This window comes from Triturus cristatus, chromosome 1_2 (assembly GCF_964204655.1).
Source record: "Triturus cristatus chromosome 1_2, aTriCri1.1, whole genome shotgun sequence".
Lineage (NCBI taxonomy): Eukaryota > Metazoa > Chordata > Amphibia > Caudata > Salamandridae > Triturus > Triturus cristatus.
Window position 1 is genome coordinate 1181989966 of NC_140580.1, and position 12954 is coordinate 1182002919.

Genomic DNA, 12954 nt, shown 5'->3' on the forward strand with positions numbered 1-12954 from the left:
ATCACCTTCCACGTACCCAAAAGAAACCTCCGATCAGCCAACCTAGCACTGGACGAAACCCCGCGCATCCACAGAGCCAGAGCAGGCGGAAGACCCTTCTCTTACATTGCGGTCAAAATCTGGAACGAGCTCCTGGCAGACATCAGATGCGCCCCCTCCCTGAATGCATTCAGGAAAACTCTCAAGACCTGGCTCTTCGGCTAAGCAGGTCTGCTGACCCCCCCCCAGCGCCTTGAGACTCTCAAGGGTGAGTGGCGCGCTTACAATTCCCTGATTGATTGATTGAAGGATGCAGAGACGAAGTAGTGTTAGACAGCATGTAATGTCAGAAAACGATACAACTCTGTCCAGATTTACCTTGGTCGCCGCCTGCTCAGCCAGGTGCTCCGTCGTGTAGTACCACACAGCCTGGGCGAGGCCTAGCGCACCCCCTAGGAGGAAGGCTATGCCCAGGTACCCGCGGCGCCTGCTCTGGGCACCAGACGTGCCATGTCCGCCTCCCCCAGCGCCATACCTTCGCTGACCACCCACCCCTGCAGGGGACCAGCTGCCCTGCACTCCAGTCCCAGGGACTGGCAGGGGCCCTTTACCCCTCAGCCACGGGAAGGGCAAAGATCCACTGGCTCCTGCCCCAGAGAAGGTCCCCAGCCATCTGACACCTGCCCCTGGGAGGGTCAGATGCCCCCTGATTACTGCCTCAGGGCAGGTCTGCTGCCCCCTGACAGCTGCCCCAAGGAGGGTGTGCTGCCCCCTGGCTGCTGCCCCAGGGAAGGTCCCCAGCCATCTCACACCTGCTCCTGGGAGGGTCAGATGCCCCCTGATTAGTGCCTTTGGGCAGATCTGCTGCCCCCTCACTCCTGCCTCAGGGATGATATGCTGCCCCCTCACTCCTGCCCCATGGTGGGTCTGCTGCCCCCTCACTCCTGCCCCATGCAGGGTCTGCTGCCCCTTCACTCCTGCCCCAGGAAGGTCAGTGCTGGTCCTCCATGTTGTGTGGTACCCCCTCCCTCCTGCCCCTGGGGTGGCACAGCAGGTCCTCCATGCTGCCCCCGGGAGCAGTAGATAGCCCCTGCCCGACTCCAGCCAGGGGCTCAGCCTCAACACGCACCCCCTGCAGGCCGCCATCTTGGTGTCCGGAGCGCTGCTGTCACAAGAGCGGTCGTGCCCGAGCAACAGGTTATTAAACGTCCATGGGTAGTCCGCATGCGCAGAACCTCTCGTGTTCCCTCCCGCACGCATACTCTTGGTCTGGCTACTAGGTGTGAACCAAGGTAACTACCAAAACGCCCCTACTGCGCATGTGCGATCTTCAGGTGCAGCCATCTTAGAGTCAGGCTAAGACAGAAAGGACTGTCAGGTGCCAGGTGTAGTCACGTGACTCACAAGGTCAGTCAGTGCTTCAGCCGAGCTCCGGAGACATGTCCGGGCCCAACGGGGACCTGCAGCTGCCCATGGAGACCGAAGAGGAGGAGGACGGGCTGGGGCAGGACGGTGAGGCCTTGGGAGGCGAGGGGACAGGGGTCCGGGGGAACTGAGTGCCCATGGAGGAGAAGGAGGACGGGCTGGGGCAGGACGGTGAGGCCTTGGGCGGCGAGGGCTCAGGGAGACGGGGCTGAGGGTCCAGAGGGGAATGAGGGCTCAGGGAGACAGGACTGAGGGTCCTGGGGGGAGTGAGGGCTCGGGGAGACAGGACTGAGGGTCCTGGGGGAAGTGAGGGCTCTGGGGGGAGTGAGGGCTCAAAGAGATGGGGCTGAGGGTCCAGGGGGGAGTCAGGCTCAACAAGGAGGGGGGGACTGAAGGTCCAGGGGGAAGTGAGGGCTCAGGGGGACGGGACTGAGGGTCTGGGGGGAGTGAGGGCTCGGGGGGCGGGACTGAGGGTCCAGGGGGGAGTGAGGGCTCAGGGAGACAGGACTGAGGGTCCTGGGGGGAGTGAGGGCTCGGGGAGACAGGACTGAGGGTCCTGGGGGAAGTGAGGGCTCTGGGGGGAGTGAGGGCTCAAAGAGATGGGGCTGAGGGTCCAGGGGGGAGTCAGGCTCAACAAGGAGGGGGGGACTGAAGGTCCAGGGGGAAGTGAGGGCTCAGGGGGACGGGACTGAGGGTCTGGGGGGAGTGAGGGCTCGGGGGGCGGGACTGAGGGTCCAGGGGGGAGTGAGCGCTCGGGGGGCGGGACTGACGGTCCAGGGGGGAGTGAGGGCTCAGGGAGGCAGGACTGAGGGTCCTGGGGGGAGTGAGGGCTCAGGGAGACTGGACTGAGGGTCCGGGGGAGTGAGGGCTCGGGGAGACGGACTGAGGGTCCAGGGGGGAGTGGGATGGGACTGAGGGTCCAGGGGGAAAGTGAGGGCTCAGGGAGGCGGGAGTGAGGGCTCGGGGAGACGGAACTGAGGGTCCAGGGAACAGTGGGACAGGACTGTGGTTCCAGGGGGGAGTGAGGGCTCGTGGAGACGAGACTGTGGTTCCAGGGGGAGTGAGGGCTCGGGGAGACGGAACTGAGGGTCCAGGGGGAGTGAGGGCTCGTGGAGACGGGACTGAGGGTCCAGGGGGGGAGTGAGGGCTCGTGGAGACAGGACTGAGGGTGCAGGGGGAGTGAGGGCTCGTGGAGACGGGACTGAGGGCTCGGGGGACGGGACTGAGGGTCCAGGGGGGAGTGAGGGCTCAGGGAGACAGGACTGAGGGTTTGGGGGGAGTGAGGGCTCAGGGAGACTGGACTGAGGGTCCGGGGGAGTGAGGACTCGGGGAGACGGACTGAGGGTCCAGGGGGGAGTGGGATGGGACTAAGGGTCCAGGGGAAAGTGAGGGCTCAGGGAGGCGGGAGTGAGGGCTCGGGGAGACGGAACTGAGGGTCCAGGGAACAGTGGGACAGGACTGTGGTTCCAGGGGGGAGTGAGGGCTCGTGGAGACGAGACTGAGGGTCCAGGGGGGAGTGAGGGCTTGTGGAGACGGGACTGAGGGTCCAGGGGGGAGTGAGGGCTCGGGGAGACGAGACTGAGGGTCCAGGGGGGAGTGAGGGCTTGGGGAGACGGGACTGAGGGTCCAGGGGGAGTGAGGGCTCGGGGAAACGGGACTGAGGGTCCAGGGGGGAGTGAGCCGGGACTGAGGGTCCAGCGGGGGAGTGAGACGGGACTGAGGGTCCAGCGGGGGAGTGAGACGGGACTGAGGGTCCAGCGGGGGAGTGAGACGGGACTGAGGGTCCAGCGGGGGAGTGAGACGGGACTGAGGGTCCAGCGGGGGAGTGAGACGGGACTGAGGGTCCAGCGGGGGAGTGAGACGGGACTGAGGGTCCAGCGGGGGAGTGAGACGGGACTGAGGGTCCAGCGGGGGAGTGAGACGGGACTGAGGGTCCAGCGGGGGAGTGAGACGGGACTGAGGGTCCAGCGGGGGAGTGAGACGGGACTGAGGGTCCAGCGGGGGAGTGAGACGGGACTGAGGGTCCAGCGGGGGAGTGAGACGGGACTGAGGGTCCAGCGGGGGAGTGAGACGGGACTGAGGGTCCAGCGGGGGAGTGAGACGGGACTGAGGGTCCAGCGGGGGAGGGAGACGGGACTGAGGGTCCAGCGGGGGAGGGAGACGGGACTGAGGGTCCAGCGGGGGAGGGAGACGGGACTGAGGGTCCAGCGGGGGAGGGAGACGGGACTGAGGGTCCAGCGGGGGAGGGAGACGGGACTGAGGGTCCAGCGGGGGAGGGAGACGGGACTGAGGGTCCAGCGGGGGAGGGAGACGGGACTGAGGGTCCAGCGGGGGAGGGAGACGGGACTGAGGGTCCAGCGGGGGAGTGAGACGGGACTGAGGGTCCAGCGGGGGAGTGAGACGGGACTGAGGGTCCAGCGGGGGAGTGAGACGGGACTGAGGGTCCAGCGGGGGAGTGAGACGGGACTGAGGGTCCAGCGGGGGAGTGAGACGGGACTGAGGGTCCAGCGGGGGAGTGAGACGGGACTGAGGGTCCAGCGGGGGAGTGAGACGGGACTGAGGGTCTAGTGGGGGAGTGAGACGGGACTGAGGGTCCAGTGGGGGAGTGAGACGGGACTGAGGGTCCAGTGGGGGAGTGAGACGGGACTTAGGGTCCAGTGGGGGAGTGAGACGGGACTGAGGGTCCAGTGGGGGCATGAGACGGGACTGAAGGTCCAGAAGGTCCAGTGGGGGCGTGAGACGGGACTGAAGGTCCAGTGGGGGCGTAAGACGGGACTGAGGGTCCGGGAGGGAGTGAGGCGGGACTGAGGGTCCGGGAGGGAGTGAGACCGGACTGAGGGTCTAGGGGGGAGTGAGGGCTCAGGGAGACGGTACTGAGGGTCTAGGGGGGAGTGATGGCTCAGGGGACGAGACTGAGGGTCTAGGAGGGAGTGTGGGCTCAGGGGACGGGACTAAGGGTCCAGGAGGGAGTGTTGGCTCAGGGAGACGGGACTAAGGGTCCAGGAGGGAGTGTTGGCTCAGGGAGACGGGACTGAGGGTCCTGGGGGGAGTGTTGGCTCAGGGAGATGGGACTGAGGGTCCTGGGGGGAGTGAGAGCTCAGGGAGACGGGCCTGACGGTCCTGGGGGGAGTGAGAGCTCAGGGAGACGGGACTGAGGGTCCTGGGGGGTAGTGAGAGCTCAGGGAGACGGGACTGAGGGTCCTGGGGGGAGTGAGGGCTCAGGGAGACGGGACTGAGGGTCTTGGGGGGGGGGGGGGGAGTGAGGGCTCAGGGAGACGGGACTGAGGGTCTGGGGGGAGTGAGGGTCTGGGGGGAGTGAGGGCTCAAAGAGATGGGACTGAGGGTCCGGGGGAGTGAGGCTCAACAAGGAGGGGGGACTGAAGGTCCAGGGGGAGTGAGGGCTCGGGAGATGGGACTGAGGGTCCAGGGGGGAGTGGGAGGGGACTGAGGGTCCAGGGGGGATTGAGGGCTCAAGGAGACGGGACTGAGGGTCCAGGGGGGAGTGAGGGCTCAGGGAGACAGGACTGAGGGTCCGGGGGGAGTGAGGGCTCAGGGAGACGGGACTGAGGGTCCAGGGGGGAGTGAGGGCTCGGGGGGGGGGGGGGGGGGATGGGACTAAGGGTCCAGGGGGATTGAGGTCTCATGGAGATGGGACTGAAGGTTCAGGGGGATTGAGGGCTCGTGGAGATGGGACTGAGGGTCCAGGGGGATTGAGGGCTCAAAGAGATGGGAGTGAGTGCTCAAAGAAATGGGGCTGAGGGTCCAGGGAGAGTGAGGGCTCAGGGAGACGGGACTGAGGGTCCAGAGAATAGTGAGGGCTCAGGGAGACGGGACTGAGGGTCCAGGGGGGAGTGAGGGCACAGGGAGACGGGACTGAGGGTCCGGGGGGGAGTGAGAGCTCAGGGAGACGGGTCTGGGAGGGAGTGAGGGCTCGGGGGGGGGGGGAGGGGGGGACGTGACTAAGGGTCCAAGAATGAGTGAGGGTTTGGGGAGACGGGACTGAGGGTCCAGGGGGATTGAGGTCTCATGGAGATGGGACTGAAGGTTCAGGGATTGAGGGCTCGTGGAGATGGGACTGAGTGTCCAGGGGGATTGAGGGCTCGTGGAGATGGGACTGAGGGTCCAGGGGGATTGAGGGTGTTGGACTTGGCCCTTCTGGCAAGTTCACCCCTAGAACTTTTTGCCTTATCCTAGCCTTTTCCCTATTGTGAATTAGTGGATTTAGGCATCTAGGCGCTTTCACACTGTGTCCCAGTGGAAAGTGCGGGCGCTCTGGGTTACATTGAATGAGACTGACCTGCCCTCCCATAGGAATGCATGGGGAGTGTGTGTGTCCATGGTAGTTCCTGATGCGTTGGGAGTGCAGGGTCGAGTTTGGTATGTGCGAACTCGTGAGATTAAATGCTGCGCGATTATGTGTGCGGCGTTACTGTGGCTAGTGTAGAAGTGCCACTTCTAGACGCTGGCATAAATATGCAGTGACTGTCTGGCTTGTGATTGGCTGGTGTGTCTGTCTCCAGGAGTCAGGATGGGTCTGCCCCGGTGGTGGGTGGGGAGATCTGCATGATGGCAGGGAGGAGTACACCTGGGACCTGAATAGGGCTGGGCTTTCCCCACACAATGCTGGCTCCACCCCCTGTGGTCCGTCTGATGTCCCTGGCCTGTCCTGTGAATAGGGAGAGGGGCTGAGCGAAACAAAGTGCTCAGGAACCAGTTGCATCTGGTTTGCCCCTTCCCTGCACCTTTGAAAACCAAGGATTTGGTGTATAAAAGAGGGGCTGTGACCCCATGAAAATGTTCTTGTTCTTGGACTAGAAACGACCAGGGGCGTGCTGCTGCTGGGGCCCAGGGGAAGGCTTGCCTCCATGGGCCCTGCCCAGCCCCTGGATGCCTGGAGGACTTCTTTTGGGGGACCCTTCTGCCCTTAAATCCCTACAGGACCTGTTGCTGTACTAGCGCCTTGAGAGCGCTTTACTTAATCTGGGACCCCTTGGTTTTCTCTTTGGGGAAGGAGCACCTCTCTTTGCCGCCTGCAGCGCTGGGCTGCGGTCACCTTAGAGGGAATCCCCAGCGTAGGGATCCCCCCTCATTGTGTGCCTTGCGGGTGCCCACCCCGCTTACCGTTTGCTTTTTGTGCGCAGGTGCCCACCCTGCGTCTTCGTGCTGTTGGCGGGATTAATGCGGGAGCCCACCCCGCTTATGTCCGCTTATTATTATGCTTGGGGCGCGGGTGCACACCCCGCGACTTTGCCCTCATTGTCGTGCGCGGGTACCCACCCCGCGACTTTCTGCCGCCGAGATTGCCGTTCTAGGTCCCGCCGCGGCCGCCCCGGAAGTCAGGCAAGTCCACCTGTGACGGGGCAGGACCGGAAGTAGGAGGCGGCTGCCTGGAGCTTGTGAGGCTCCACTTTGTAAGTCCCGGCCCCGATGAGAGGGGACCGGGTGAAGCCTGGTGCCGACTCGTGCGGGGCTCCCATGACTGGGGAGAGCCCCGCCGGCGCCCACGAGTAGGAAGGAGAGGCGGAGGGGGCTCGAGGCACATTGCCGGTGCCTGCCCCCACCGCGAGCGATGAAGAGTCCTGCCCGACGCCCGGTGAGTGAAGCAGGGCTGGGGGGGGGGGGCTCCGTTGGTGTTGGGTGTGCCGGTCGAGGCACGGAGTCTCTGCCCATGTGCTGAGCAGCCCCCGCCTGAATGGGGGCTGCTCCAACGTTGCTGGGCCATCTCTACTTCCTAGGAGTCCCGGAGTGGGACTCTCATAGCACACGTAGTGCCAGTGCTATCTTCTTGTTTATTTTAGAGTGCCGGTGCGCTCCACCAAGAGGGGCATAGGTTACAGAGCCTTGGTGGCTCCAACGGGGGCATGTTTTATTTTAAGAGCACCAGCTGGCTCCAACGGGTGCATAATGCATTTCTGAGCCTGCGTGGCTCCAACGAAGGGCAATGTATGTTTTCAGAGCCCAGGGGGCTCCAACGTTTTGGGGGAATATTGCCTTCTAAAAGCGCCAGTGCGCTCCACAGTGAATGGGGGGGGGGGGGGGCAGCGCTTTTCTCTAGTTGGCGCATATTAATTTCAGGAGCCCCGTGTGGCTCCACAGTACTGGGGGGACAGGTTGTCTTAGAGCCTAGGTGGCTCCAACGTTTTGACATTATTTCCAGGGCCATGAGAGCCCATGCCTCATTTTACTTCCCCAGCTGCGCAGCACTTAGTGCCAGCTGCAGCGTTTAGGCCCTGTTCTTGTCCCCAGCTGCCCAGCAAGTAGTGGGCAGCTGCTACGTTCAGGTTCTGGTGCAACCTGGACCCTAATGTGATTTAGCGATTTATATACTAATGCGTTGGGTGTTAGGAAATGTACTGTGTGGAGGATGTTTTGCGCACCCTGTGTTATACCTCAAAATGTGGTCTTTTCTGATTATGAGGTTGTTCTTGCTAGTGAGATTATGTCTCCCTGTGTGATGTACGCCCCTAGTGTAGTTATACTTAGGTTGTTAGGTCTAATGCGTTAGACTAATGAGAAATTGCATAATATGTTTATGCCCCTGTGATGGATGCAGGATAGGTTTTATACCCGATTCTAGTGTGATGACGCGGAGGTCATTATGGCGCCAGTATTTACTGGTTGTGCTCTACCGTGATAATTTGTGTTACAGTTAGTATATGTTCTACATGTACAATTGGTGATTTGTGCTGATTCTGACAGTGGTCCATGTGGCCCTGTCCCATGTAAATAGTCCCTTGTAAAATTCTGCCCAGTGCCAGTTGGCACAGTGAAAATTGTGTGAATATTATCTAATGTGTTTTGGTATAATACAAAGGCTATTTTTATATATAACCTTGTGTGGAGTTTCCTTTGTGGTGGGCCTAGGGTGTTGTTGCTCTGTGCGCGCGCAAACACTTTACACATTGCCTCCGGGATAAGCCTGACTGCTCGTGCCAAGCTACCAAGGGGGTGAGCAGGGGTTATCTTTGGCGTGTAACTCCCCAGCCCTGACTAGAGTGGTGGTTTCTACCTGGCTTTGGCGCAAGCCCTAGCCAACCAGAAATCCCATTTCTAACAGAGGGCTTGTGGAGATGGGACTGAGGGTCCAGGGGAATTGAGGGCTCATGGAGATGGGACTGAGGGTCCAGGGGGATTTAGGGCTCAGGGCTGAGGGTCCAGGTGGGAGTAAGGGCTCATGGGGACGGGACTGAGGGTCCTGGGGGGAGTGAGGGCTGAGGGAGACAGGACTGAGGGTCCTGGGGGGAGTGAGGGCTGAGGGAGACAGGACTGAGGGTCCAGGTGGGAGTAAGGGCTCATGGAGACAGGACTGAGGGTCCTGGGGGGAGTGAGGGCTCAGGGAGACAGGACTGAGGGTCCTGGGTGAGTGAGGGCTCAAAGAGATGGGACTGAGGGTGCAGAGGGGAGTGAGGCTCAACAAGGAGGGGGGGACTGAAGATCCGGGGGGAAGTGAGGGCTCAGGGAGACGGGGCTGAGGGTCTGGGGGGGAGTGAGGACTCGGGGGTGGGACTGAGGGTCCGGGGGGAGTGAGGCTCAACAAGGAGGGAGGACTGAGGGTCCAGGGGGGAGTGGGACGGGAGTGAGGGCTCAGGGAGACGGAGTGAGGGCTCGGGGAGACGGAGTGAGGGCTCGGGGAGACGGAGTGAGGGCTCGGGGAGACGGAGTGAGGGCTCGGGGAGACGGAGTGAGGGCTCGGGGAGACGGAGTGAGGGCTCGGGGAGACGGGACTAAGGGTCCAGGAAGGAGAGAGGGCTCGGGGAGACGGGACTAAGGGTCCAGGAAGGAGAGAGGGCTCGGGGAGACGGGACTGAGGGTCCAGGGAACAGTGGGACAGGACAGTGGTTTCAGGGGGGAGTGAGGGCTCGAGGAGATGGGACTGAGGGTCCAGGGGGGAGTGAGGCTCAACAAGGAGGGGGGACTGAGGGTCCTGGGGGGAGTGAGGCTCAACAAGGAGGGGGGACTGAGGGTCCTGGGGGGAGTGAGGGCTTGGGGAGACGGCACTGAGGGTCCTGGGGGGAGTGAGGGCTCAGGGAGACGGGACTGAGGGTCCTGGGGGGAGTGAGGGCTCAGGGAGACGGGACTGAGGGTCCCGAGGGGGAGTGAGGGCTCAGGGAAACGGGAGTGAGGGCTCAGGGAGACAGGACTAAGGGTCCTGGGGGGAGTGAGGGCTCAGGGAGACAGGACTGAGGGTCCTGGGTGAGTGAGGGCTCAGGGAGACAGGACTGAGGGTCCTGGGTGAGTGAGGGCTCAGGGAGACAGGACTGAGGGTCCTGGGTGAGTGAGGGCTCAAAGAGATGGGACTGAGGGTCCTGGGTGAGTGAGGGCTCAGGGAGACGGGTCTGAGGGTCCTGGGTGAGTGAGGGCTCAGGGAGACGGGTCTGGGGGGAGTGAGGGCTCGGGCGGGACAGAGTGTCCGGGGAAAGTGCGGTTCAACAAGGAGGGGGGGACTGAGGGTCCAGGGGGGAGTGGGACGGGACTGAGGGTCTAGAGGGGAGTGAGGGCTCAGGGAGACAGGAGTGAGGGCTTGGGGGACGGGACTTAGGGTCCAGGAAGGAGAGAGGGCTCGGGGAGACGGAACCGAGGGTCCAGGGAACAGTGGGACAGGACAAAAGTTCCAGGGGGGGAGTCAGGGCTCAGGGAGACGGGACTGAGGGTCCAGGGTGGAGTGAGGCTCAACAAGGAGGGGGGAGTGAGGGTCCAGGGGGGAGTGAGGGCTCGGGGAGACGGGACTGAGGGTCCAGGAGGGAGTGGTATGGGACTGAGGGTCCAGGGGGGTAGTGAGGGCTTGTGGAGATGGGACTGAGGGTCCAGGGGGGAGTGTGGGCTCAGGGAGACGGGACTGAGGGACCAGGGGGGAGTGAGGGCTCGGGGAGACGGGACTGAGGGTCCAGGGGGGGGGGGGAGTGTGGGCTCAGGGAGACGGGACTAAGGGTCCAGGGTAGAGTGAGGGCTCAGGGAGACGGGACAGAGGGTCCCGGGGGGAGTGTGGGCTCAGGGAGACGGGACTGAGGGTCCTGGGGTGAGAAAGGGCTCAGGGAGACTGGACTGAGGGTCTGGGGGGAGTGAGGGCTCAGAGATGGGACTGAGGGTCCAGGGGGAGTGAGGCTCAACAAGGAGGGGGGACTGAAGGTTCAGGGGGGGAGTGAGGGCTCGGGGAGACGAGACTGAGGGTCCAGGGGGGAGTGAGGGCTCAGGGAGACAGGACTTGGGGTCCAGGGGGAGTGAGGGCTTGGGGGACGGGACTGAGGGTCTGGTGGGAGTGTGGGCTCAGGGAGATGGGACTGAGGGTCCTGGGGGGATTGTGGGCTCAGGGAGACAGGACTGGGGGGAGTGTGGGCTCAGGGAGACAGGACTGAGGGTCCTGGGGGAGTGAGGGCTCAGGGAGACGGGACTGAAAGGTCCAGGGGGAGTGGGACGGGACTGAGGGTCCGGGGGGCGTGAGGGCTCGGGGAGACGGGACTGAGGGTCCAGGGGGAAGTGAGGGCTCAGGGAGACTGGACATAGAGAGTTCAGGGGGGGAGTGAGGGCTTGGGGGACGGGACTGAGGGTCTGGGGGGAGTGAGGGTTCGGGGTACAGGACTAAGGGTCCAGGAAGAAGTGAGGGCTCGGGGAGACGGAACAGTGGGACAGGACTGAGGGTCCGGGGGGGAGGGAGGGCTCAGGAAGACGGGACTGAGGGCCTGGGGGGAGTGGGGGCTCAGGGGACGGTACTAAGGGTCCAGGAGGGAGTGAGGGCTCAGGGAGATGGGACTGAGGGTCCGGGGGGAGTGAGGGCTGGGGGGAGGGGACTAAGGGTCCAGGAGGGAGTGAGGGCTCGGGGAGATGGGACTGAGGGTCCAGGAGGGAGTGAGGGCTCAGGGAGACGGGACTGAGGCTCCAGGGGGGAGTGAGGGCTCAGGGAGATGGGACTGAGGGTCTGGGGTGAGGGCTCAGGGAGACGGGACTGAGGGTCCGGGGGGAGTGGGGGCTCAGGGAACGGTACTAAGGGTCCAGGAGGGAGTGAGGGCTCAGGGAGACGGAATTGAGGGTCCGGGGTAGAGGGCTCAGGGAGACGGGACTGAGGGTCCAGTGGGAGTGGGGGCTCAGGAGAAGGTACTAAGGGTCCAGGAGGGAGTGAGGGCTCAGGGAGATGGGACTGAGGGTCCGGGGGGAGTGAGGGCTCAGGGGACGGGACTAAGGGTCCAGGAGGGAGTGAGGGCTCTGGGAGATGGGACTGAGGTCCAGGAGGGAGTGAGGGCTCTGGGAGACGGGACTGAGGGTCCAGGGGGGAGTGAGGGCTCAGGGAGACGGGACTGAGGGTCCAGTGGGGAGTGAGGGCTCAGGGAGACGGGACTGAGGGTCCAGTGGGGAGTGAGGGCTCAGGGAGACGGGACTGAGGGTCCGGGGGGAGTGTGGGCTCAGGGAGACGGGACTGAGGGTCCTGGGGGGAGTGTGGGTTCAGGGAGACGGGACTGAGGGTCCTGGGGGGAGTGTGGGCTCAGGGAGACAGGACTGAGGGTCTGGGGGGAGTGAGGGCTCAAAGAGATGGGACTGAGGGTCCGGGGGGGTGAGGGCTCGGGGAGACTGGACTGAGAGTCCAGGGTGGAGTGAGGGCTCGGGGAGACTGGACTGAGGGTCCAGGGGGGAGTGAGGGCTCGGGGAGACGGGACCTCGGGTCCAGGGGGGACTGAGGGCTCGGGGAGATGGGACTGAGGGTCCAGGGGAGAGTGAGGGCTCAGGGAGACTGGACTGGGGGTCCAGGGGGGGTGAGGTGCTAGAATTGGGAATCTCTGGTTGACACAGGCAGGGATCCTCTCTTCCAGTCAGGGTAAGGGGTTACACTCCAACAATAACCCCTGCTCACCCTCTATGTAGCTTGGCACGAGCAGACAAGGCTTATCTCAGGGCGCAATCGTTTAGCATTTGTGACCACACACAGCAATTCAATGATCCCCCACAAATGGATTCCACACTGGGTTTATCACAAATAATTATTTTTTATAAAGGCAGACTTGGCACAAGACCCAATAACGGGCCCACAATACTTTCAGTAATAAGCAGTTCTTGATGTTAAGCGTATTTCAATACTTCTGTGCGCTTCGTGTACCTCGTACGGTTCGTACGGGCTGAAAAGAGCTTACGAGCGGGGCTCACAAGCGTTGCAGGTGCTCCGGACGGAGCGTACACCTGGCGGTGCTCACGAGCAGGGCTCACAAGCGTTGCAGGCGCTCCAGGCGATGCGTACACCTTACGGTGCGAGCGGACACAGTACCTTATCTTGGAAAGTTCGTCACGGACGACGAGTTGAATCCCAGCGCATTGTACGGTGCGATGTCCTTCTGTTGCGGTGCGAGCTACGGCTCGTAGGGGGGCCTTAGTCACGATGCTTGAGGGGACGGTGCAAAAGTACGGTGCGGTGGCTCTTCGTTGCAGCGTACAAGCCGTACCCTGGAATCGGCGCCTTTTCTTGAAGCGCGGTGCGAAGCAGACAGTACGCTCCGATGATGAGCGACATACCCACCACTCCTCGTGCCGCAGCCTGCCCACAACAGGGGTAGGGGGGGCACGCTGAGG

The 12954-nt window shown here is 63.1% G+C and overlaps 1 protein-coding gene across 1 annotated transcript in view; it reads left to right on the forward strand.

Moving 5' to 3' along the window:
* Positions 1 to 1333: 1333 nt before the first annotated feature.
* The window catches only part of BBLN (bublin coiled coil protein), a 59643-nt gene continuing 48022 nt past the window's right edge, over positions 1334 to 12954 (forward strand). The window contains exon 1 of the mRNA XM_085614091.1: positions 1334 to 1491. Within this exon, the coding sequence (XP_085470217.1) occupies positions 1419 to 1491 (73 nt within the window). The 5' untranslated portion in view covers positions 1334 to 1418. The remainder of the gene's footprint in view (positions 1492 to 12954) is intronic.